Consider the following 26,612-nt stretch of genomic DNA (forward strand, 5'->3'; position numbering starts at 1 on the left):
ATATCAAGTTTATTAGATATTTAAAGGGCTTTGACTTGTCTTGTCCATTCTATCTTCCTCCCCTTGGCCGATTCCTCCATTAGAGACGCCTCCAAGCTTCTCCAAGCTTTGTGATTTCGGTTTTTGCTCGATCCGTCCGTTAGAATTTATTTTTGAAGGCAGATTAGCGATAACGACAGCGAGAGCTTTGTTCTATAGTAAGTTTTTCTCCGATCAATTATACTTCTATTTTTGGATGTTTTTAGAATCGATTGAGTTTCAGTTATGTCGTTCTTGAGATAGTTCTTATCGATTATTCTCAGTCGGTTTTGAAATAGAGCGTCGTTCGGAATTGTTATGATTTTTGGAAGCCTATTTCGAAAATAGAGATTTTGAGATGTGTTGGATTTGTTTTGTGGTTGATGTTTTAGCATTGGTTTGAGTTGTTTGCAATGCTATACTGCTGTCTGCGTTTTTGGTTTGATCAGTTTATAGTCTTTATGCCGCCGGTTTTAGTTTTGGGATTTTGAACCGTTTGAATCGTAGAACTTTGGCAAATGGGTTTGTTTGTCGTTGTTGATCATCTTTTGCCTATGCACAGATTCGTTTGAATTTTGTCGAGCCCATGGATAGCAGAAGTCGATCGTCGAAGAGTTGGATGAAGAGCGGTAAAGAGTTTACCTTGAGCGTTCGTTCGTTGTTGTTAGGTTGTATAATTTTTTAATATACCCTTTTATTGTAGTTTATCCAGAGTTGGAGCTATTCGTATCGAAAGGTACAAGCAGTCATCGTTTAGCGGGATAGCACACTCGAGACAGTTGGTTCTTGAGTTTTTCTTAAAATCACATACTTGCATCAATACTTGTTCAGAATGTGGGACTTGTATTTTGTTGTTTGAGCTTGTGTTATATGGCTTAATGCTTTATGTTTTCTTATGCGCTCATCTTGAGCCAAACCTTTGATTTCAGCGGGCAGAACGACCTTTTTTGTTTAGACGTTTTGGGGGCTATACTGCGAGTGGCCCAGGTTGTAGAAGTTCACTAGTGTCAGCATACTTCTTATAGTCGCACCAAAGTCTAGGGGATTGGGATACGTGACACCACCTCGATTGAGAGAGTCGGTGAGTCGTTACGTGATCTCATCCTCGGGATCCCAAAAGCATAGCAGCAATCCCTTGTTTATCAGAGTTGATATCCCGATTTTAAAGACATGCATTCCATTCGTCTTAACATTGAATATGTTGTCTTGATATCATGTTATTGATATATTACTTGTTATTGCATGTTATGTTGCTTTTACTGGGAATATCATTCTCACCGATGTTATCCGGCTGTTGATTTGTTTTGTATGTGTACTTGGCAACAGATGGGGCATGATCAAGTCAGTGAAGACCTGGTTAGCATCAAGAGTGAGAGATAGAAGTGGGACTCGGTTTAAAAGTCGAATTAGCAAGTCAATCTAGTTTATATTTTGAAGCATGTTTAGAACTCGAACTTGGTTGACGTTTGTAGTTTCTAATATTCAAATATCGTGGGTTGAATGTTGTCGTTGCATGTAATATGTACCTTTGTATGTATTGAATGTTTTGGACTTGAGTTTTGGTGAATTTCTGCTGTTTTTCTGCTCAGAGCTGTCTTCGCTCGATCGGTAGAGATTGACCGATCGAGCGATGGACTTGTGGCAAAGTTTCTGTTTCTGCAAAAGCTTGCCCGCTCGATCGGTTGAATCTTATCGATCGAGCGGCGCTGGATTTTTCTTCCGGGCAGTAAGTTTAAAATTTTTGCTCGCTCGATCGGTTGGGTTCTACCGATCGAGCGAGGAACTGTTTATTTTAAAAAAAAATTTCTTTTATGCTTTTAATCTTGGATCTTGTATGCTTAATTATTGTTTAATCCAAAATTAGTTGTTTAGAACCGAGGTCTCATAACTTTTATAGAGATTTGTAAACTTTTCATACTATTACAAGAATTTGTATCTTTAATATATCTTATTATTTTTCATTTTTTTCTTTGAAGTAATAATTATTTGACATAAATAATAACTTTATTTGAATTTTTTAAATTTATTGATGAAAATAAATTTCATTTATTTTAAATGTGTATATGTATATTAATGTAACAAAATTAAAAACTAAAAAATTTGCGATTGTGTAAAGTTAATTTTTTTTAAAAAAACATATGATAACTTATAAATTATTTTATCAATTATATCATAAAAATCTATTTGTCAATTTTTATTTTTTATCATGTCTGTTATCCGACTATTCAAAATTTTGAATTAAATGATGTTATAATTTTTTGAATCATATATTATTATCATTAAATATTATAATTATTGGTATAAATCATAAATTAAAAAGCACAAAATAGTTCAAAATTTTTAAATTTTTGAATAATATTTTTTATTTTGATTTTAAACTATCCCAAAAAGTTTAAGAAAAGAACGAAAAAATACATGAAGATAAATAAATAAACAATATATATATATATATGTGTCTTTTGAATATGAGAGAGTGAGATAGAGAAGAGTGACGACACTGTGAGAAAGAGAGAGAAATTATGAGTTTTAATTTTAAAAATCCATCCAAATTTTTTGGGTTAGACCAAAGACATTTTTTTTTATAAATTATAGTTATTTCTTAAGCATTAATATTTGTATGTCAATAATTTTCATGGAGTTATTAAAAATCAATTGACTATACTTTTGTGGAGATTTTAAAAATCAAAGATGAATATCCTTTAACTTTTAAAACACTAAGGCACCGTTCTGTTCACCATATTACTAATATATGTATAATTAATCCCATCACATCTCACGTTCTTCTCATCATATTATTTATCCATATATTAACTATTTATTTTACATCAATCAAATCATTAATTATTTATCTCATAACAATCAAATCATTGAATTCAAATTACTATATTATCCCTTATAAATAATATAATTTTTATTTTATTTATTGTTAAAAGGACAAAATAGTAATCTAACATTTTTATATAAAATTTAATCAATCAAATCAAATAAATCATAATCTATCAATCAAATCCAATACTATTTTAACTATCATTCATATTTATTTTTCATTACATTATATTACTTATCTATATATTAATTATACAATTCCTAAAACCAATATTTTGCATACCAATGGATTCTATAAAGTATATACAATGTGAGCGGCAGCAGATAGGATGTCAACACCTGGAAGTGTGATAACCATCAGATACGATTATCAACAGAGATTGGTGGAGCTCCTCCAAAGCAGAAACAAAGAGGGGAGTGGTCTGTCTGGCTGGTTGTATGGAACAACTCCATGTTAAGGTAGCCCATGCCATCCACGTCCTCAACCACGACACCCAATCGAGTAACCGCTTCGCTGCAAATCAATGGCTCATTCAATTTCAGCAGACCGATGCTGCTTGGGAAATCGCCGCCTCCTTCCTCACCTCAGATCTTCATCATCCATTCATTTCCGACTACGAAGTCCAGTTTTTCGCCGCCCAGATTCTGAAGCGAAAGGTTTTACCATCTTGAACTTAACCCTAGTTATATTGTATTCGATAATTTACTTGAAGGCTGTTTTTTTCACCTAGGAGTAAGTTCAATGTTTCACTTGTAGCGATTTTTCATTTTCTTTCTTATCATATCGTAAAATTGAAACATCTGTTGGATGATCATTTATCCATGAGAAGCTACCAGCAGCCTTACAAATGGTAGAATATAGAAAACTAAAACAAACAAAAGAAGAGCAAATCTGCTTTGCTATTCTGAGAAGATCGTCCATAAATAGGCCTGAAACTACAAGAAACCATAACTTCAAATACCACGTCTATATTTCACTACAACCATGTTGACCCACTAGATGATTACCTAAAATCCAGAAAACAACATACTCAAACTCACTAATTAAAACACCAGGACTTAGACAAATGACCTACTACACAAATATTCTTTAACAAGGAGTTCATAGAAGTTAAGCAACCTGCCATTTTCACTTGCTTCACATGATATGACATATTCGCTTTCCTCACTGTTCATGCTTCTCAAGCCATATGCTGTCTCTCTGCATTAGGCGATTCATGCTGCCATAGCCAATATTTGAGAGGTACTTCCAATCATTCAGCGTTCTCCCAGTTTTACTTAACCTGAAAAATCCAAAATCTGGCACGGAGCCAAAAATTTCTGACAATGCTTGCCACTTCCTCAAATAATCCATTATAGTAGGTTTTTCATGACTTCGTGACATGATATCTGTTGCCAAGCTGGATTTGGCCGATCAGTTACATGAAATTCGAATCCCAATTAGTTTACTTGGCAATAACTTCAATTTTTCGGATTGGCTCGTACCCCATTGTAGTTACAAAGTGATCCTGATACTCAATGGTGTTGAGCTGAAAATAAATTTGGACAGCTTAATATTAAACTCATTAGCAGAAAGTTTTTTTTTGTTCTGGCTGAAGGCTCTGGTGATTGAGAAAATTGGTGTTGCGAACGAGGACATCATAAAAAAGAAAATTATGAAGATAAGGTTTTAAAATTTTGGTTTGTGGCGGCTGGAACGCGGATGGGGGCATTAGTGAGAGCATCAGGTATGAAGAGTAATCTGTGATACCGTTTGAAAATGTGCGAGGGAAGTTTTCTGAATCGCGCAAAGGTGACTTATATTTGATGTTACCAGGAAGCAGCTCTGCGAAAAACTTGGCTTATTCATCCTATAATTCATCAGGACTTGGAATAGGAAAGTTAGCTGTTGGCCACATGTCCAATGATAAGGTTACACCGGTAAAGGATTATTGAGATACTGTTCCTTGTGACTCTCCTTTGATCACCCTGTATAACACCATCAAATTCAAAGGCTATCACCTTGTGGTCTCTTCATTGTAGTTGTTATGTACCTACCCAACTCTTCCAACTACTCGACTCCAAGAACGAGATGAGGCCCCTTAACACGTAAGGCAGTAATCGATCAAGTAATGATGCCACAGGAGCTGGAAAAAGACCTGTGGGCATTTGAATTTACAAAATAACTAGGTATAATCACCAATATAGAGATTTTCTCTGTGTCGAGCTGTATTTAGCAGTCATTAATTGTTTGATCGGTATAGTTGGTGGTGTGGGTGGATTCGGCAATAAAGGTGTTGGATGAGATGGTTGCAGAAGTAGACGAGGATGGGGATCAGGTCATCGGAGACATGATACCATAATTTGGTGCAAGCTCTGACTACCTTGGCTGGCCGCTAATGACTCAACCTCTCCTTGATGAAGACAAAAGTGATCTTTATAGAGGAGGGTAAAGCATACAAGTTCATTAACGGCGGAAAGTTTGATTGCTGGCTTAAACCTCAAAATAAAGACATAGAGTATTAAATATTCTGGTAAATTTTAAGTCTGTGTGGGAAGTCCCTCAAACACTTTTTAAAGTGATTACCTACCTTCGTAGGTAAATGATACTTATGAATAAGTAGATTATTGATATGTATCCAGTTGAACTGAATAACTGATAGGCTCTGGACAATCGAAGTGTAAGGATACAAACTGCCAGCTGATATTGTTTTTATGGATTGAAAAATGGGGGAAGAACTGGTTCTGAATGCTGGGATAAGATAAAATTTACAGTCCCGTTTTGGATTTCAAAGACGTTCGGTTCCAGATTTGTATAAGGATTGGAGTTTTATTTTATGCTAAGTTGACTCCGGTTTTTCTCTTTTTTTTTTTGTTTTTTTTGTTTTTGTGGACCTTTGGTCCACTCTTTCTAGTTATTATCTTTTATTTGTCATCGAAACAAAGAACATTCATGCAAATACATTTCAATATCTGGCGGCTGTTGTGTTCTCTCTTTCTGCTGTTCCTGTTTCTCACACCATAGTTCATCTGCAAACGTAATTCTTCTCTATACCGGCTTCATTTGGATTCTTGATGACTTGTGTGCTTCAGGTATTGAAGGGAGCCCTCTCAAATTGCTGTGGCGATTTATTTTGGTACAACAATCTTTTCTTCAGAGTCCAACTTATCAACCTGCACCATCAATCACTTTGCTTGATCCAAATTCCAACGCTATCTGTTTTTCCAACTGTATACCCGGGCTCATAACACCATTCCCATAACTTTTACTGATTCTGTTATAGCCATCGATTATCAATCCAGTTGACCCACATGACGTTATGTCATGCCTTTCTGTGTTCTGACTATATTTTGGGGTGAAGGGGCAATTATCTAACCTCTTTATCTCCTTGCAGATTTGTAATGAAGGGCAGAGCCTCCAGTCAGGAGCAAAGGATGCTCTGCTGAGTGCTCTCCTCTTAGCTGCTAAAAGATTTAGTTCAGGCCCTCCTCAGGTGTCATTTTGTATTTGCTTCGTTGAATTGGTTCAGTTCCTCTTGGTGTGCACTAACAGTATTCGCTGAAGTTCTTATTTTTTTTTAAGCAGCTCTTAACACAAATTTGTCTTGCCCTCTCTACGCTTGTGCTTCATGCAGCAGAGCACGGACAACCGATTGGGAATCTTTGGTACTGTCTGCAGAATCTACAGAGCCAGCATAATGGAAGTCCTGCTGCCCTAGAAGTTCTGACAGTCTTGCCAGAAATTATCGAGGATCAAAATGGTGATAGTAGTATGACTTCAGCTCAGCGATATGAGTATGGGCAAGAGGTTTTCCATTTTGATCAATGCAACTTCTAATCTTTACTAATTTTAGCTTATGCTCATTGTTGGGTTCTCTCCTCACATATGGTTTGCTTCTGCTGGTGCAGCTTCTTGCACATGCTCCTTTGGTACTGGAGTTTTTAATACAGCAATCTGAGGAGGGCTTTGTTAGCCATGTTCAAAACGGTGATAGTAAAAGGAAGATATTGCGCTGCTTGTTAAGTTGGGTAAGAGGATGGTATAAAATTTTGAAAGGCATTTTTGTCACCATGGGTAACCATGTAGCGTATTGCAACATTCAGTTTCTAGACTTTATCTATAAGAGGAAGGAATGATTGCTTGCCAAGTATGCTTTGGTTTACCGAAGCTAAGTTTCTCTGTAGCCTATCTAAGATCACAGCTGTTAAGTGACGTAGGTTCTAAGAAATTTTACACGTATAAATTATAACTTATCTGCTAAACTTTAAACATTTATGGATGATCATGTATCATTATTAGCGTTTGGTTCTTCGATATGCAAGTCTCATGAATCCTTCTATGTTTTGTGGTCTGGTTAATGCATACTTGTCCTGTGGAAATATTTTTACTATCCTTTTCCACTCCACTACCATGTGCTTAGGTACGAGCTGGGTGCTTTCTAGAGATTCTTCCAAGCTCATTGCCTGCTAACTCGCTTTTTAACTTTGTCTTTAGTTCCTTGCAGGTAATGTCTTCTACTTCAAATTGTATATCATGGTTTTGAAGCTGTTCCATGACTTTATTTTTCTGATTTTATAGGTTGCATCGTCATTTGATCTAGCTATTGAGGTTCTTGTTGAGCTTGTGAGTCGACATGAGGTACAATCATGGGCTAAATTTAGATCCCTTTTCTAATCATTCGTTTGACTTGTTAAATTTCTTAGTCCTAGTGCGATCCATCTTATTTACTTACATAATGCTTCAATGCTACATGTGACCTTATCAAGGCTGCAATGTAAGGATAAAGAAAGTCGATTCAGATGTGTAATCATTCCCTCTATATGAAACCAAGGTTGAAAGTACCTCACTTTTTGTGTTGATCTAGTGATGCTGATGCTAGAGGGATTTAAGAGATGACTATATTTAATTTTAATTCTGTAAAGGAATAGGAGTTAAAAATATATTACTAAATTCTAATGCATGATCTAATAATGTATACTACATACTAATTATGAGATCCATGGTTGTCTGACATTGTGACGCAAATTAAATGTTATAACAATGCCCTATTAACTTTGATAGATAATCTCTCTCTCATTTAGCCTTAAATAACCTAAGAAACTATTTTAGTAAATTTGTGACTTTTCTTTATTACTAAAGTATTTCTTTCTTATTATTATTATCACTTGGAAAATGACTTGAGTTTCATATAGAAGACATTCTTATATAAACATAGATGGTTATTTAATTGGAGTCACCTTGTGTTTCAGTTGAACAGTCTTCTGGCACACGTTTTTGCATCTCTTGATGAGATGATGACCAAAATAGTAGTTCTAATACGTCATACTGGTTTCAACCAAAACAACTGAAAACAAATAAAATAGATAATCATAAGACAAGTATGACATAATACTGGTTACCATTTTTCCAACCAAAACAAGATTGCAAGAAGTTGAACAATTTAAATACTGTTATAACTAAATATTGTATTTGTTATTATCATCTCCTTGTATATTATTATCTTGTTGTCTTGAGTTTCGAGCTATTGATTTAGGTTACACTATAAATTTCTCAATCATAACATCAAACAAAAATAAATATTGCAATCATAGCAATCATATGTTAATGATCTTCTAATACAAAAGTAATTTGATAAAATGTTTGTTCTAATCACCTTAATTCAAACTTCACTCTCATGTTTTTAGATAAAATTAAATGATGCATCTATTAGCATGAATATAATTTCATTCAACTCGTATTAATCATCTCCTGAATGTTTGCTTTTAGAACAACCGGTAAAACTTACATGAGGTTTGAATTCCAGTTACATCGTGTAAGTTTTCCAACCAAATGATTTTTGTAGTCCACTTAGAGTTTAGAAGCTTTTCGATCTCAGATATTTGAGGGATTGAAGGTTTATTTGTTGTTGATGTGATAAGGCTTTTGTTTACCTTTTTGTCTGCAGCGGAGTTCTTGCCCATTTTTTTGTAACTATGAATATTAATTTCAATAGCCGTTTCTTATTTAAAAAAATGATTTTAGAATTTCAGTTATTTCTTGTAAGTTTCTATCGACGGGTTCAATCATTAAGTATTTTGTCATTGATAATTCATCCATATAATCAAGTGTTTACACAACAATTCTGCAATACCGTTTTCATGTTTGTAGTTGTACAACAAATTTCTTAATGTAAAAAGTCTTCTCATGAATATATATGGCATTTGAAAAATTAAACTTTCATTTAAAAATCTAAAATTACGTTGATCTAATTCTAATAGACACTTTGTGCGTGTAGTCTTTTTGAAAATGGAACAAATACTGTTAGCTGGTTCTTTGGATTCAAATAACACGAAAAGCAACAGACAGAAGTATTATGAGTAAAGACCGATCAACAAGATGAAATATATAAATAGAATTGACAGTTTATTCCCGGAGATATCTCCGTAATCCCTGTCAGAGCTAGTACAACCACAATTAACAAGAATGAACAGAACAACCGATTCTCTTCCTCCATCTCCTTCTAATTACGCCTCTTGGGCCTTCTAGAATATACAAATTTGATACTGGGCTTGGTGTGGTGTTCCGGGCCCCTAACAATGCCCTCGCTCTCCATAGTAGCCTTGTCAACAAGGCTAAAGTTAGGATATTGAATAGATATCTCACCAGCATCTTCACGTGGATGCGCCAGCAAGTTTCGAGGCTGTGATTCGGCTGCTTACACTTTGGAGTTTGGACACCGTGGTCGATCATTGCAGGTGTGGTTATCCCCTAGTGAGACAGAGGACGGCGGCGGCTGGGCAGTAGGGCATGTGCTAGTATTGAGAGAGGGTCTTTGAGAGGCAAGGGCAGACCCATCGACAGAAGGGGACGAACCAAGAGAGCCCAACGTCAATTGGCGCCTACTTTCTTCATGGCGCATCTCGAAGGCCAGGTAGTGGCTTGGTCCCCAAAATACGGCCGTGCACATCATCGAGAGATTGTTTCAAGCCCAATAGAAATAGGAAAACTCGCTTTGTTTTCAAGATAGAGCGGAAGATAGCTTCGTCAGGGAACATCTCCAGGCATGAGACTCGAATAAATCCAGTTGCTGCCACAGGCGTGAGAGCGATAAATAAGCGGTGACACTGTCATCGCCTTGACGCAGACCATAGAGCAGGCCCTCGATGCGAAATAACTTGGACGTATTCTCATTAGATGAATACGTATCACGAACAGCGTCCCAGATTTCCTTGGCCGTAATGTAGAGTAAAAAAACCTCACCGATCTCAGGTGTCATAGAATTAATGAGCCATGACATGATCATGTTGTTCTTAGCATTCCAAATCTTTATTTTTTCGTCACCGGCAGCTGGACACTTCGAGGCACCTGAGAGATAATCCTCCTTTCCCTTGCCGCAGATGAACATCTTGATGGACTGAGACCATTGGAGATAGTTGTGGCCTGTTAATTCATGGCACGTGATGGAGGAGAAAGGTATGGCGTCGGGAAAAGGTGACGCGGTGGGGTTGGGCGGCGGATCATCACCGGAAGGCGCCATACCGCCGAACGAGATCATGGCTAGGGTTTGCCTAGTTCTTCTGATACCTTGTGGAAAATATAGAAGGAAAATATAGAAAGAAAGTGTTTACTGAGAAAAATATTATTCTTCTTGATTCAAGAATGAAGAGTACCTCCTAATTTATAAGTTTGAAATTACTGCGAGTTTATGGAAAATAATATACTCCTAATTTAACTTGATAATATACCCATGATACAAGATTGAGAATCTGGTTACTAATTACTAATTACTAAAAAATAAAATATTCAACAATTTCTGCGATTTGATGCAAACGAAAAACCCTTTATATTCTCTATGTCCAAGTTGGCGTGTGCTATGCCGACGATAGGTGGAGACTCAGGATCACTTACTTTTTCATTGCCCATTTACGTACGATCTTTGGTCTAAAGCTTTGGAGGAGATGAATTTGGTTTGGGTACTTCTGAGATGAACTTGGGATTTATTTGTAGCGGATCTTTGGCGGGGCTTGGGGAGGAGGGGTAGAATTTTTTTAGGATATAGGTGTTAACTGTTTATGTTGATCGGTTTGGTTGGAAAGGGTGTGCGGAGTTTGAACTGTGCTGAACTGACAAGTGGAATCCTATCACCCACATTATTGCAACACTTAGGTAGTGTTTGGAAATGTTTAAATCAAAATTTTGTAAAAAAAAGTTCATGATCACTTTTTTAAAAGCATTTCCAAATACTACCTTTTAAATCAAAATTTTGTAAAAAAAAGTTTATAATCACTTTTTGTAAAAGCATTTCCAAACACTACCTTAATTACCTCTAACTTAAAACTGTTTTTGCTCAAACACGTTTTTTTAACGTTCTGATTCAGATTTGGAGCTGATTCCCAACTCAACATCTTTCGAGCATAACTAACTTCAATTATTTTAATTTTTTAGGGGATTCCGGAGTTTTTACTGCATCGAATTGGATTTTTTAAGGAATCACTTCTACTTCCTGCTCTTAAAAGTGGTGATGAGAAAGTGATAGGAGGACTTGCATGCTTGATGTCAGAAATTGGTCAAGCTGTAAGAGTCTAAATTTATATTGAGAATTTATTAATTGTACACTTTCAGTTATTTTCTTATAATTTAACACCTTTTCCATTTTGAAACCAAGCAAATCAGTCCCTTTTACATATTTTTTTTATCCTGATAACCTCTCAATTGCTTTCTAGGCACCATTTTTAATTGTGAGAGCTACCACCGAAGCACTTGTGATGGCTGATGCTCTCTTAAGGTCAGATTTCATGTGGTGTTTTTAATGGAAGTCCAGTGGGAGAATGTTTCATTACATGAATGCCTATTCAGAGTGGATAAATATTTTGAAGTCCTTATTGGGCTTGATTTTGAAATTTATTGAGCATTTTTTTAATGCTGATAGTTGTGTGGCATTTCCAAGTGAAGACTGGGAGATCGCAGACTCAACTTTGCAGTTTTGGTATCTTCTTTAATTCTGTGTGCTCTCTGTTACACAAAATAAATCGGAACTTAAGTTTTTGCTTGATGATGTGATGCCTTAAAATTATATAACTCGGACTTGGTACAATTTTATGTACCAGGAGTAGCCTTGCCAGCTACATTATTGGGCTCAAGGTGGATAGTGCTGGAAACTATCAGAATTTAGAGAAATATTCTGTTCCTCTTTTCTCAGCATTATTCGATACTCTTTTGCTGCGTGCTCAGGTTTGTCTTCTCTATCATTGCTTTCACTCGATTAATTTCTATGTTTATTAGAACAGTAATATATTTTCTTGGTTTGTTTTGGTACTCTCATTTATTAGCTATTTACTGCCTTTTATATGCAAACTGATTCTGAGTTTTTTTCCTCCTCTAATCCATCTGGAAATCTTATTAATGATGATCTCAAAACGCTCCTGATGGGGACACACAAGAAATAAATATTCTAATAGACTAATACCACAGAGTCAATATTTCGTTTCCAATTACTGATAATTTTTTGTTATTCATTGTCCTGTAGTCAAAGAGATTTATGAATTCATTGTGGGCCTGCAGTCTTAGATAATTCAACAGTACTTCTTTGCTGAGAGACAACCTCTCAGAAGAAATTTACTGTTGGCATTGTTACAACCACACAAGAATTGGACAAAGAGATAGAAATAGAAAATAAGCTGAATGTATTTAGACGAGATAAAAGGAACTCCCGGAGAAATGTCTCTATACAACCCTAGCTCACGCTAGTCCCTAGCAAACGCTACTATTTCCCCTTCCTCAAGTTATTGTTTTTAGAATAAACGTTTTTATTAATGGGCTTGATTTGGTTAGGCCCGGTATCTTAGAACCTCTAGCCATATTTGGGCCCGTAACAATACCGCCCTCTTCAAATCAGCCTTGTCCTCAAGGCTGAGTCTTGAACTTGATGATTCTGCTTTCCCCAGGCTCCAGCCAACATCGAAGACAATTAACTCAAAACCAAGATCGAAGAACTCGTTACCAAAATAAAAAAATTCCAAAGGATGTTTGGCTTCAAGCACCCCGGTCACAACGATAAAAGCAAACAGACCCCTTCCATCTCCCCCCACAGAACGTAATTGTGTAGCCACAACTTGATCTTCTACGAATTCGTCATCCTTCCAACCAACGTCGAATACAATGATCTCAAAATCAAGAGGACAATCTTCAGTCCAAGCATTAATTATAGCAGAAAAGTTGACTGCCTTGTTAAATTTTTGCAATTTCAAATGAGAATTGAGAGTCATGTTCTTTCCCAACAGTGTTTCCAAGAAAATTACACTACCAGATAAATCACATAGCTTCAGCGGCTTCATCAAATAAATGCCAATCTCTTCCGCCATTATCAATCGTTGCTTGATCCTTCGATCCGATTTCTGTTCAAGTCCATATTAACTCGTCAAGTCATTCTCTAAGTATACCCAATCTGCCATCACCTCATGGCTGCAAGCAACTACCAGCACAAGAGCCACCCCTTTTATCCCACACACGCACCTGGCTACAATGTTCACCCATGATACTACTCCTATCTCTGAACCATGACCTTTCTCACCCATCAATATTTGATACCCATCACCATCCCATACTTCAACCACGATTCTTCCATCCATGCCCAACCCTCTTTTCGTCAAAACCAGTTTAGGAATATAATCATGGTTGAGAACGCTGAGCGCCAACACCAATACAAGGGCTCCAACAAGCTTATCAAATAGTTTCATAATATTCGAGGACTGAAGAGAAGCCACGATTCCATGAAAGCGAGAAACAGCAGCAACAAACGATGATGTTGAGCAGTATAGTGTTTTCTCCAATGGTGCCCATTCCTTTTCCCCATCCATCAATACCCCCGGAAAGACATACCTCTCGTTCTCAAATCCTGTGTTCCTTGAAGCAGCTTTAATGTTGTACAATTGTCCAGAATATTTGCTGCATATATCTTTCGCAGCATCAAGAACCGCTGAAATTAGTAGATCTCCAACCACGCATGCAAACTGCAGACTAGCAGATGCAATCTCCAGCAACCTTATAACACCGTCTGCCTGCGTAATGACTCTCGCACTTGTCAGCCTCTCCACATTGTGCATCGTAAGCTCTAAAAGTTTGAATTCGAACCCCCATATTCTTTTTTTTTTTGATATAAACATATATAATATTAAGACTTAGTAATAGTTACATAGGAAGGTGGACCAGTGGTCCACAAAATCACTATACAAGATCTAGGAAAGTACTACATGAGAACCAAACTCCAATCCCTATACAACTCTGAAACTGAAAACGATTCGAAGAGAGATGAATTATGTAACCAAGATGCAACTCTCAACTTAATCCTATCCCAAATCTCTTCCCTCGAAGCCTCTTCTTCCTCAAAAATCCTCCTATTTCTTTCTAGCCAAACGAACCAGCAAGTGCAATGAGTTATGGCTGCCCAAAGAATTCTCCCCCTTTTGCCCAGATAGCTCCCCAAATCTGCTGCGAACAAATCCTTCGTAGTCTTCGGAGTCACCCATGACAATCCCAAATCCTTCAACGCTAACCACCATAAGGATGATGCGAATGGACAATGTACCAACATATGATCCTGACTCTCACCCTCTTGCTTGCAAAGCACACACCAATTCGGATTAAGAAAACATTTTGGGAACCTCTTTTGGATCGAATCACAGGTCGGTATCCTTCCCAGAATTGCGGCCCAAGAGAACACCTTAACCTTTGAAGGAATCGGAGCTTTCCATATCGATTGGAGAAGATCAAATTTTGGGAACCGAGATTCCGGAAAAAAAGAATGAAAGAAAGATTTCACTGAAAACTCACCTGAGACATCCCATATCCAACACCTAATATCCTCTCCTCCCTCCCTAAGACTAACCCTGCCCAAAACTTCCAACAAATTGATTAGGTCACCCATCTCCTCATCTCTGAGATCGCGACGAAAATGCAAATTCCAAGAGGACGAATTAATGGGTGAAGAAGCTTCTCTAGAAATGAAGTGTGAGATAGGCTTATTATGAGCTTTAGAAATTCGGAACAGCACCGGGAAAAGAGTTTTAAAAGAGCTGATCCCCACCCAAGAATCCTCCCAAAATCTAACTCTATCTCCCCTCTTGACCACAAACCTCACTGATTGTAAAAAAGCCGGATAAATCCTAGAGATGAACTTCCAAGGGCTACGAAACGTGTTATTCCTGGCCAAACCCGCGTCTCAGCCGTTCTCTTGCATGCCGTATTTACTAATAACAATTCTCCTTCACAACGTGTTCCCCTCCTTAGAGAAACGCCACCACCATTTGCCCAACAAGGCCTTGTTCCGCAAACCGATATTTCCAATCCCCAAACCTCCCCTATTCTTTGGAATGATAACCTTATCCCAAGCTGCCCAATGACAGTGCTTATCCCCATCCGGCCCGTCCCACAAAAAATTCCTCATCAACTTCTCCATGGACGCCACCACTCCCCTAGGTATTCTGAAAAGCGACAAATAATACAACGGAATGGCGTTCATAACTGCCGAGATCAGCGTAAGTCTACCCCCTCTCGAAAGGAAAAATTTCTTCCAACTCGCTAACTTTTTGACATCCTAAATAACACCGGTTCCCAAAAGACATGTCACAAAAAGTATTCAGAACGTCCTTCAAAAATCTCAAGTGATCTTCATCCTTCACAAAAAATATAGAGTCGTCTGCAAATTGTAAATGAGAAACCTCTACACTATCTTTTCCTATGACCCTTGAATAAAGTTCATGGACTTAGCCTTATCCACCAACCTAGCCAAAACATCCGCCACCAAATTAAAAAGGAAAGGAGATAAAGAGTCACCCTGCCTCAAGCCCTTTTCGCTAACTCTTTTCTAAATTGATCTTTAGCCCTGACATGTCACAAAAAGTATTAAGAACGTCTTTCAAAAATCTCAAGTGATCTTCATCCTTCACAAAAAATATAGAGTCGTCTGCAAATTGTAAATGAGAAACCTCTACACTATCTTTTCCTATGACCCACCCTTGAATAAAGTTCATGGACTTAGCCTTATCCACCAACCTAGCCAAAACATCCGCCACCAAATTAAAAAGGAAAGGAGATAAAGAGTCACCCTGCCTCAACCCTTTTCACCCTTTTCACCTTTGATTTTTCCACACGGCCTGCCATTAATTATAATCGAGTAACTAACATTGTCGAGACAGCCCCTGATCCATCTCCTCCATCTGTCTCCGAAGCCCTTCTTCATGAGAACAAAGTCCAAAAATCGGAAATCCACGTTATCGTAAGCTTTCTCAAAATCTGCCTTGAATACCCAACCTTTCTTCTTCTTCAATCTAAAATCTTCTACCATCTCATTGGCTATGAGGCTACAATCGAGGATCTGTCGTCCTTCAATGAAAGCTCTTTGCGAATCCGCAATCGTAGTACCTATTACTTTCTTCAAACGCGAGGCCAAAACTTTAGCCAAAATCTTGTACAAGCTGGTAACCAAACTAATAGGCCTAAAATCCTTAATACGCAATCAATCTTTCTTTTTCGGAATCAAACAAATATATGTTTCGTTAGTCACTCCGTTAATAATCCCTTTTTCATAAAATTCCGCAAAAACCTTCACCAAATCCCCTTTAATGACGTGCTAACACTCCTGGTAAACTTGTAACGAAAACCCATCAGCTCCCAGAGATTTGGATCCGTCACACTCAAACACTGCTTTTTTGATTTCATTCTCCGAAAAAGGAAGCTCAAGCTGAACCATTTCGTCACGGCCAATAGGACTCCATTCCACACCTTCTATGCCAAAGGCCCGACTGCCCGATTTGCTGAAAAGCTTACGGTAAAATTCAATCAATTGCGCCTTAATAAGCTCGCTGTCCGTGCAAAAACTCCCGTCTTCCATTTCCAACTTCTCAATCCTCGATCTACTCCTTCTTTGGCTAAGTAACGCGTGGAAGAATTTCGTATTACAATCCCCCTCCTTCAACCACTTAACATTTGCTTTCTGTTGCTCTTTTTGAGCGTTTCTGCATACTATCTCTTCTAGCTCGCTTCTAATAGCCCTTCTCTCAAGCACCATGCTTTCTACCCACCGACCCTCACTCTCCTGAACGTCCAACTCAAGAATCTTATTCTCCAGCTCCTTTTTCCTCGCATCAAGGTTCCCGAACCTCTCTGAATTCCACTTTCTAATGTCCGATTTTATGACCTTCAGCTTTCTCATAAATTTGTATCCCTCCCAACCCCGCATCTGTGAATTCGCCCACCACTTAGAGAATTCGTCTCTGAAATTCTTGTGTTTTAACCACATGTTTTCGAACCTGAAAGGCGTTGGGCCCCACTCCCCCTGAGTTGTGTCCAGAATCAAGGGGTTATGATCCGAAGTTAATCTTGGCAAAATCGTCTGTCTACTAAACTTGAACAAATCTCTCCATCCTCCAGAGAAAAGAAATCTATCCAACCTACAACAAATAGGGGATGCTCGCATGCTGGACCAAGTGAAATTACCGTTCAAAAGCGAGGATCTCACAATTCTAACTCTGTGATTAAAGAGTCAAAACTTCTCATGCTTCTGGTCAAAGTACTACTGTTCAATTTTTCACTCAAAGATCTCACCACGTTAAAGTCCCTTCCTACGCACCAATTAGGACCACATATAACCTTCAAACCTGCTAACTCATCCCAGAAGTTTTGGCGATCCTTAGGAGAGCATGGACCGTACACCGCCGAGAACCACCACTCCAAACTACTGCCCTTATCTACCTTAATCGAAACTGAGAATTCTCCAATCAAATTATCCGTCACTGTCACCGACTTAGAATCCCAAGCCATTAAAATTCCCCCTGATCTACCAAATGCAGGCAACTCCAACCATTCTACGAATCTCGATTTCCACAAACTAGCTATGAATTTCCTGTCCACCCTGGCTTGCTTAGTTTCTTGAAAGATCACTAAATCAGGTTTCTCCCTACGAAGAATCATTCGAATCAAACTCCTCCTCCTGCTGGACCCTCCTCCTCTGATGTTCCAAGATAGAATCTTCATAATACCACTCCGACACCCAAACTTATCTCATTCCCATCCGGAATTCTAGCTGCTGAGTATGCCCCTGAGGTATTGAATCTCGCGTTATCCAAGTGCTCTGAACCATCCGAGTCTAAATACACTCTGCTGACCTCCAAACGAGTAAGGCAGTCGTTGATAACAACTATGCATCCCAAAACACCGATTACCTCCTTATCCCCCTGCGGAAGTAGGCTGATCCCATCACCGATAACAAGATTCTCTAACTGATCATCCGGCTTAGAATTCACCAGTGAGGTTGGATCCTCCCCTACGCCCTCCCTGCCCACCCCCAGGAAAGAAGAAGGAAAGGAAGAAAGCAAATGAATATAAGGGTTGGAAGGAATGCTTACCGAATCCTCCTTAGAGTCAGGAAATCCCTCTTGAGCCAAAGGTTGAGAAGGAATATTCTTTTAACCCTTACTTCTTCCGATGTGGTATTTATGGGATGTTTTTTCAACCACTCCTTCAATCGCTTTTCTCCCTCTTTGAGGGGAATCTTGACAACCACTCATGTCGCCAACACCATGACCGGCCACTAGCGACCATCCGGCCATCCCTCTCCGATGGATCTCATCGCCATGGCTTCCAACAAGTTTTTCTTTCCCGTGACTTGTGGATCGTGGCGGATAATGCAACGCGCATTGATTTGGGTCCTGCGACACTTATTTGGGCCCAATGGATGATAAAGCCCAAATAACCTTCTTCAACCCTAGCCCACTCCTGATCAGCCCAAACTTCCTTCCCAAAGGCCTGAAATTCATAATTTTCTGCGTGTTGCCCAGTCCAATCCAATTGGTCCCACAAAACTTCAAACCAGATGGTGCGGACGTCTTCTAGTCTCCCTCTCTGCAGCCACAACGCACAATACTCGTATGGTTCCACCGCTTTTCGCCCATCGTCCGATTAACTCCATGGCTTTTGGGTAACGTTCGATCTTTAGCATCCATCCCATCTGATCTTGCTCTTCGTACTCCAATGGATTCCCTCCTCCAGAAAGTTTCAGATTCCCAAGACAATCTGAAAACTCTTCTAGCTCCTCAACTCCATCTTGCTCTATCGTTTTCAGTGCTTGGGGTAAATAAGGTTTAAGTTTCTCTGCACAGTTCTGGACAACCTTCTCTACCAATTTTCTTGCATTTGACAGAACCCCTTCATTACTCCTTTTCATGGCAGCCATAATGGTGGGTAAAACTAACGTTATATCCTTATCCTCACTTTCTTCAAAAAGGAGTCATCACTGTCTCCATTGCCTTAAAAATAATTTCTGAATGATGAACATTTATAGATCTAAGGAAGTATTGAAGCATCTCAATAATCGTCTCAGCCATTTCTAAATCCAACATGATCAGACGGTACCTTACCTTAGCCATGGTTTCGAGAATGGTTACCCTTTTGAAATTAGATCTGCTAGCAATGCCCATGAAATCCTCAAAAGCCGATACTATCAAATAGAAAACCTCTTTCATTTTGTCATCATCGTAAGGAGCCTCCGGTGCCATAATTCTAATAATCTCACTAATGCAAGAAGCTGCTCCTACCTTTACATCAACATCAGAATGCTTGAGGAATTCTGTCATCCCCAATACATCCATTAGTGGTGAAAGAACAGATAGCATAAACTTACACGGTGACTGCTCGACTTTCGATAGAAGCTTCTCAGCTCGATCAAGGAGACGGAGGAGTTTGTCCGAGGATGGAGGCCGATGAAGAGCTTTCCCAGCTTTTGTGAGTTGTTTTTCCAGCTCCACATCTGAAATCGGCAGTTTCATCTTTGACACTCTACTCAAATTGTGGTTGCCGTTTCCTTTCCGACTAAGATCCGGCAGGTCGGACCAATTGTTACAACCACACAAGAATTGGACAAAGAGATAGAAATAGAATATAAGCTGAATGTATTTAGATGAGATAAAAGGAACTCCCAGAGAAATGTCTCTGTACAACCCTACCTCACGCTAGTCCCTAGCAAACGCTAGTATTAACCTTCAAACAAATTAACAGAATGCTTTCCCTCAAATGTACTTCTTCCCTTTATAATACTCTTTCCCCTTCCTCAAGTTATTGTTTCTAGAATAAACGTTTCTATTAATGGGCTTGATTTGGTTAGGCCTAGTATCTTAGAACCTCTAGACATATTTGGGCCCGTAACAGGCACGGGGAAATCAGCTTCCCCTGCATTCTTGGTTCCTTGTTTGTTTTCCGAAAGTTCGTTGAATTGTGTACAACCATGCTTTTATTGGCATTTATTGTGCACTACATGCTGTCCTGAAATAATATTTCAACTTTGAAATCTATTATGTTGTGTCTTTATGCTGAATGCTTTAGTTCTGAATATTTTTTAGCTATACCATCTTAATGTCTACTTAGCTTGTCACAATTTCCTTTACCCTGCATGTACTCAGAAAAATTAGCATTGTCAGAAAAATTAGCAAGCCATGCATGGAGAAAAACAAAAAACATGGACTATGAGCGAAATGATGAAAATGATCATCATTGGACAAACTATTGATACCATTGTCAGAAAAATGTTATGGGCCATCACACCAACTATACCATGCATGTATTTCATTTAGACCTTTACTTTCCTTTTTCAGAAAATTGATTCATGTTGTTATCTAGGTTGATGACTCCACATATAATGACTACGGAAGTACCCTTACACTGCCAAATGGCCTTGAGCAATTGAGGATGAACCTGGTGGAACTTTTGGCCGAAATTTTTCAGCTTTTGGGATCTGCTTCATTTATTGAGAAGGTGATGTTGGATGATTCATTCTGAAATATTTGTATCCAATAGTACTCCGTTTGTTCCAACCACGCTACAAGTTGAAGATGTTTTGACAAAGGGTCTTTCAAGACAACTCTTTGAAACACAAATTAGCAAGTTGTTCATGATGAACATATTTGCACCAACTTGAGGGGGAGTGCCGATATATTAGGCCTGATTTGATTTGATTAAATATGTTAGGATTTTATTTGTTTACAGTAAATTTAGGAAGGTAATTATTAGGATTAGGATATTTGCTTATTTTGTGAGCTTTGACCTTATACTCTTTCTTCTATTTAACCGTGTATTGAGTATGGTTTGATATATGAGAAAATAAAGATTTCAGTTCTTCTCTTTCATTTTCTCTCGGTGCAATATTTACAACATTTCTATTTTATTTTTCTTTGTCAGCTATTTTCTCTTGTTTGTGGTTTGTTAAATTTGTTGAAAATTGTAGCAATATCACGCTTACTTTGTAAGATGCTATGCCGGAAATCAAATCATATCTGAAAACATATGCTCTTTTCTTTATCCTGAGTATGAAGCAAACTGACCGCCTAAGTTTAGGGCCTAATTCACATTCACTTTACAGTTAGCTTTTCTACTCATGTTTATATCTTATGCCTTTCCTTGAAACATGATATATAGATCTTTTCTGGAAGTTTGAGACCTCCGAGCTTGTATATTTCTTGGAAAGAGGTAGAAACCAAGTTATTCATCCTCAATGTGGTGAGTGCTTTCGTTGTTCTTTTCAGATTTCATTGTTTATTCTTCTCTAAGCACCTCCTACCTGGTTTTGCGCGACCAGATGTTTCTGTTTCTTTTAAGTTCTTCCGCTCTAATGTTTTCCTGTCCAAATTTAATGAGCTCTTTTTTTAATCTTTTACTTTCAGGTTTCTGAGGTTGTTCTTAATGAGGGACAGCATTTTGATACGTCCGTTATCGTGCAGTTAGTGACGATTTTGTCTAACAAGACATCTGCTGACCTCAAGGGATTGATGTTCCTTGTATGCTTTCTATTCTTGTTTTGATATTGTTTATGAATGTCTGAGATAAGTGACTGGAAAGAATTAAATATCAACTCTTCTTGAGGCAATTTTAAAGGCAACATTAATGGCATAATTTATCGTCTTACTACTGTTTCCCTTTAATGCTTTCTTTTGTAGATATACAAATCACTTGCAGATGTTATTGGTTCTTATGCCAAGTGGTTCACGGCATCTCAAACAAACAGCAGATTATTGATGTAAGCTATTCCTTTCCTGCTCTATTCCGCAGAAATATAGAATTTTGTCCTACATGGTTGTAGAAGTAAGCCTGTTTTCGAGAAATAGAGTATTCTTATACAGAAGAAAATTAATGATTTCAATATGCATTATCACAACATTGGCTTTGATTTGCCATTATTCATTTGGCTTTGCGTTCACAAAATATCTCTGGTTTACTTGCTAATTTCAGATCGTTTCTTGCTACTGGAATTTCACAATCATTTTGTTCAAGTGCTTGTGTTTATGCTTTGCGCAAATTCTGTGAAGAAGCGACTGTCATGATGTGTGAACCTTCCAATTTGGACCTCTTAATTTGGATAACAGAGGTTAGTTTACTTAATATATAACGCACCCAATGGAATTACCTTATCCATATTAAGGTTGTCTTTGCCCGACCCCTCTCATGTGAGCCGCCGCGTATGTGACTTTTTTTTGTCCTAACTGTTCACGCAATATGGGCAATAGGGATTGGAAGAGAAGCAATTGCCTTTGGAGGACGAGGATGAAGTAGTGAGTGCTGTTGCACTGATATTTTGTTCTGTCCCTGACAAGAAGCTGATGAATAATTTATTGGCTAAATTGGTTTCTCCTTTTCATTTAGCTGTTGGAAAACTTGTAAGCCTGTTGTTTTCGAGTTTTTTTTTTTTTTTTTTTTTAATTGAGATCTTGTAATTTTCTTTCTGGGCATATATCAGGAGCCCCTGGAACTTCATAGGCAATTAGTTTTACAACTTTTGCTATCTATTTTCTCAACAACTGAGCGTTGATAGAATTATATCTCAAACATTTTAGGTGTCTTTCGATTTTCTTATTTGTCTCCCATGTTTACTGGTGGGTTTAGCTAACTCATGAATTGATGTAAATTTTATGAGTATCAATTATTCGGTTTTTGTTTTGCATGGAAATTCTAGCTGTGATTTTTATTCTTTTCCTATCGATTTAATTGGGATTTGTTGCATTGATGAGTTGGCATGATAAATGAGATTTCAATCTGCTCATATATTCTTTTTTCCTGATATCAAAGTCTCATGGTGGCTCAAAATCTCTGCACAAGAAAGGAAATGACAGAATTAAAAATCAGTAATTAAAAATGGTTGAAACCCAGCCGACTGCGGAGGGTTTGTCACACAATATGTTAAAGAAAAAGAGTTGGAGCCCAGTTCCAGGAACTGTTGGGATAACTCCAGGAGCCCAAGATAAAAGCTCAGTCTACGAAGCCATAATTTCTTATCAACACAGAGGTTGAATTTACCTATTAGTGAGACTTTAGAATTCAAGATGTGTTTGGGGATGGTCACCGTGGATCTGCCCAGGGGATGTGCAAAAGACTGAGGGTGAACCTAGGTAATTACTAGACACAGGTGATGGCTATTTGTTTCGGTTGCTAGAATACCATTGTACTGTGATGGGTGGACAGTTAGGGACTTTTTGTAAACGGAGATGTTTCGCTTCAAGCTTATGTTGGAAGGGGATGAAACATGATAAATACAGGTTTTGTGGCACAATGTGTGTAATTTCAGAGCCATAAATTCCAAGCAATATTGCTGGTGGATTATTATAGCCCCTTCCACTCCAAATGCGGTTCAAGAAGATATTGCAATGGATTTCATTACAGGGCTATCCAAATCTGAGGGCTTTGATGTTAAAATATGGCATTTAATGATGGAGTTCCAAAATAGATAATAAGTGATAGAAATTTGACTTTTATTGGCCACTTTGGACAGAATTCAACCAAGTTATGATTCAGTTGGAGATTCACCTAAAGAAGAAGCCGCCTGGGAAGATGAGAGTGAAATTGTCATGAAATTTCTAGAATTTAGCAATTGGGACAAGGCTTAAGTTGAGGGGGGAGCTATTGTTACAGAAAAAGAGTTAGGATCCAAGCCAGGTCCATGAACGGTTGGAATAACCTCCAGCCCCAGAGAAAGGCCCAATCTACAAATTTTAAGAGAGATGACCCAGGGTTCACTTGGAAAATTAAGGGCAGTGGTTAGTTACACAAGAGAACAGGAAGGAATAAAACGGGGGAGTGAGGGATGGTAGAGAATATAAGAAATTTTGTTACTTTGACTGAATTATTCTCGTTTAGTGATTCTCATTTTTTTTTTACAATGCTCGTAAATATAAATTTTCTGAACAATTTAAATTTGATTCAGATTGATGAAGGCCATGGATCGTTCTCGAGGAAAAATCCATCTACTTATACTGAATTAATCAGCTCTGCCAGAAGAGGACTATATAGGTTTGATCTCCTTTGTTTATAGTGTTCTTGGGTTTGCATTGAATGGCTTTATATGAAGGTTGTATATGCTTACCTTATGAGTTATTGTGTGGTGGTGATTTCAATATTTGGAATGTATAAGTTTTTGGTTGGGGACTATTTTGTCGGGGAAAGAGCTGGACTGACTTTGTGTGCTTTTTGTCATCTGTGGAGTCATCCAAGATAGTTCAGTCCTTATGGTGCAATACTTATACTTACCTCATAAAAGAATAATTCAGTTGAGACGTGATACAGGTTGTATTTTTATTGTAAAAGTATGGTTGAATCAGTATGGTATTCCTTCACTGTTCTGGGTGTTGTGTGGAGGAAGAAACTGGTGGGCTTTCACGGCAATAAGCATGTAAAGCATAACGTGCTGAATTTGTTGAATAAGTATTGTTTCTACTTTTGGACAGTACTTTGTTGCTGCTTTTCTGGAATGGGGTTCATTATGTCCGCATAAATAAAGAGAACTACTAAAACGAGTTGAATCCTTAAGGGAATGATGTTTCCACTTTCCAAAAAAAAAAACTGACTGTAAGATCTCATTCTATTGGTGCAAATAAAGGAAGTTATTTAAAATGAATAGTTTTGGAAAATACACGAGGAGAAAAAATGCTCTCTTATTTCTGTGAATGAGTCAAAAGGGGCTTTTGTATTAAGAGCAATTACATATAAAAGGTAACAAATTAAGGTTGAATATTTGACAGATTTCTACTACTATATTTACGGTACTCACTATCTAAAAATACAAAGGAAAAGATCCTATAATATCTCCAAGATTGAAACTAGATTGGAAAACCGTTGATTGATGGATTTCCAACACTCCCCCTCAAGCTGGTTTGAAGATAACAAATTGCTTCTTATTGTAAGATACGACACTTATTATTCCAGCATTGAGTTTGTCCTTGATGTTATGCGTATCTACTTCTATATGCATTGTCCAATCATGTAGTACTGGATTATGAGCTATAGAAATAGCAGCTTTATTGTCACAATAGACCTTAATAGGAGCTGAATGAGAGAGAAATCTTCAATTCTTCAAGAATTCTTTTTATCCACAGTGCCTCGCAAATTCCATGTGCAATAGCTCTGAATTCCGCTTCAACACTACATCTAGCTACCACATTTTGTTTTTTACTCCGCCATGTTACAATTTTCCACCAACAAATGAACAGTAATCAGATGTAGATCTCCTATCTATAACACTTTCTTTCCAATCTGCATCTATGTAAATTTCAACTTGAAGATGTCCATATTTCTTGAATATCAGCCCTCTCCCTGAAGTCTCTTTCAAATATTTTAGAATCCTTCAGACAGCCTCAAAATGTTCTCTTCCTGGTGAGTGCATGAATTGAATCACCATACTAACAGCAACACGTGTGTGAGTTAAATAAATTAACTTCCCCACAAATCTTTGATATTGTTTTCTATTATAAATTCTTCGGCCTTGGCATCTTGTAACTTCAAATTAGGATCAATTGGGGTCTCAACCATCTTACAGCTAGTAAACATGTTTCTCCAAGAAGATCAAGTGCATATTTTATTTGATTAACAAATATATCTTCTTTGGATCTTGCAAACTCCATTCCAAGGAAATATTTAAGAACTCTCAAATCCTTTATTTGGAACTTGTTAGCAAGTCTTAACTTGAGGAGTTAAGGAGTTAGGATTGTCGTGGGTGACACCAAAGTCCACCAGGGATCTGTTCAAGGCAGATTTGGGGGACTCCCTGGGTAGCAAGGGCAGATTTCTGTGGGCAGCTATAACTCATTGCGTTTGTTGGTCAGTTTGGTTGGAAAGGAATAGCAGGATCTTCGAGGATAAAGAAGTTTCGGTTGGAGAAGTTTGGGACAGGGTTAAGTTATCAGTAGCAGCTTGGTTACATAATTTATCAGAATTCCGATCGTTTATGATTTCAGATTTGTATAGAGATTGGAGTTTAGTATTGAAGTAGTTTGTTTTCTCGTCTTAGATTAGTATTAGCTGTGGACCACTGGTTCACCTTTGTAATCAATCTTATATTATTTATATAATATCTTACGTTTCTTATCAAAAAAAAAAGTCTTAACTTGAGATCTACTAATTATGTTTTATCATCACTAGTTATGATTATGTCTTCAACATAAAATATCAAGACCGCAACTTTATCGTGTCTTGAATGTTTATAAAATATAGTGTGATCTGCTTGACTCTGCACAAAGCCATAACTAATAATTGTCTTTCCAAAGCGTTCAAACCACGCTCTTGGTGACTGTTTGTGTCCATACAAGGACTTATTTAAAGTTCATAAATACCTCCTCCTCAAGATCGCCATTGAGAAACACATTTTTAACATCAAGTTGATGGAAAGGCCAATTTAAATTCATTTCAAGGCTTAGACTTTATTTAGCAATGGGGGCAAATGTCTCCTGGTGGTCAATTCCATGAGTCTGAGTACCCTTTAGCCCAAGGCTCAGACTTTATT

General features: G+C 37.8%; 1 protein-coding gene across 5 annotated transcripts in view; it reads left to right on the top strand.

The window, feature by feature from the left end:
- The first annotated feature begins 3,180 nt into the window (after positions 1-3,180).
- LOC140867290 (transportin MOS14) overlaps positions 3,181-26,612 on the top strand; it is a 35,397-nt gene continuing 11,965 nt past the window's right edge. For 3 of the 5 annotated variants that reach the window (XM_073272362.1, XM_073272365.1, XM_073272363.1), the window contains exons 1-17: positions 3,181-3,501; positions 6,219-6,317; positions 6,410-6,631; positions 6,733-6,852; positions 7,245-7,328; positions 7,403-7,462; positions 11,249-11,377; positions 11,527-11,588; positions 11,733-11,789; positions 11,911-12,034; positions 20,471-20,605; positions 21,266-21,346; positions 21,511-21,624; positions 21,784-21,863; positions 22,076-22,211; positions 22,351-22,500; positions 24,042-24,127. In XM_073272362.1, the coding sequence (XP_073128463.1) occupies positions 3,283-3,501; positions 6,219-6,317; positions 6,410-6,631; positions 6,733-6,852; positions 7,245-7,328; positions 7,403-7,462; positions 11,249-11,377; positions 11,527-11,588; positions 11,733-11,789; positions 11,911-12,034; positions 20,471-20,605; positions 21,266-21,346; positions 21,511-21,624; positions 21,784-21,863; positions 22,076-22,211; positions 22,351-22,500; positions 24,042-24,127 (1,958 nt within the window). In that variant the 5' untranslated portion in view covers positions 3,181-3,282. Of the gene's footprint in view, positions 3,502-5,916; positions 5,961-6,218; positions 6,318-6,409; positions 6,632-6,732; positions 6,853-7,244; positions 7,329-7,402; positions 7,463-11,248; positions 11,378-11,526; positions 11,589-11,732; positions 11,790-11,910; positions 12,035-20,470; positions 20,606-21,265; positions 21,347-21,510; positions 21,625-21,783; positions 21,864-22,075; positions 22,212-22,350; positions 22,501-24,041; positions 24,128-26,612 lie in introns of all 5 variants that reach the window. The other 2 variants (XM_073272364.1, XM_073272366.1) reach the window with 2 other exon arrangements.

Source organism: Henckelia pumila, chromosome 4 (genome assembly GCF_033568475.1).
Source record: "Henckelia pumila isolate YLH828 chromosome 4, ASM3356847v2, whole genome shotgun sequence".
Classification (NCBI taxonomy): Eukaryota; Viridiplantae; Streptophyta; class Magnoliopsida; order Lamiales; family Gesneriaceae; genus Henckelia; species Henckelia pumila.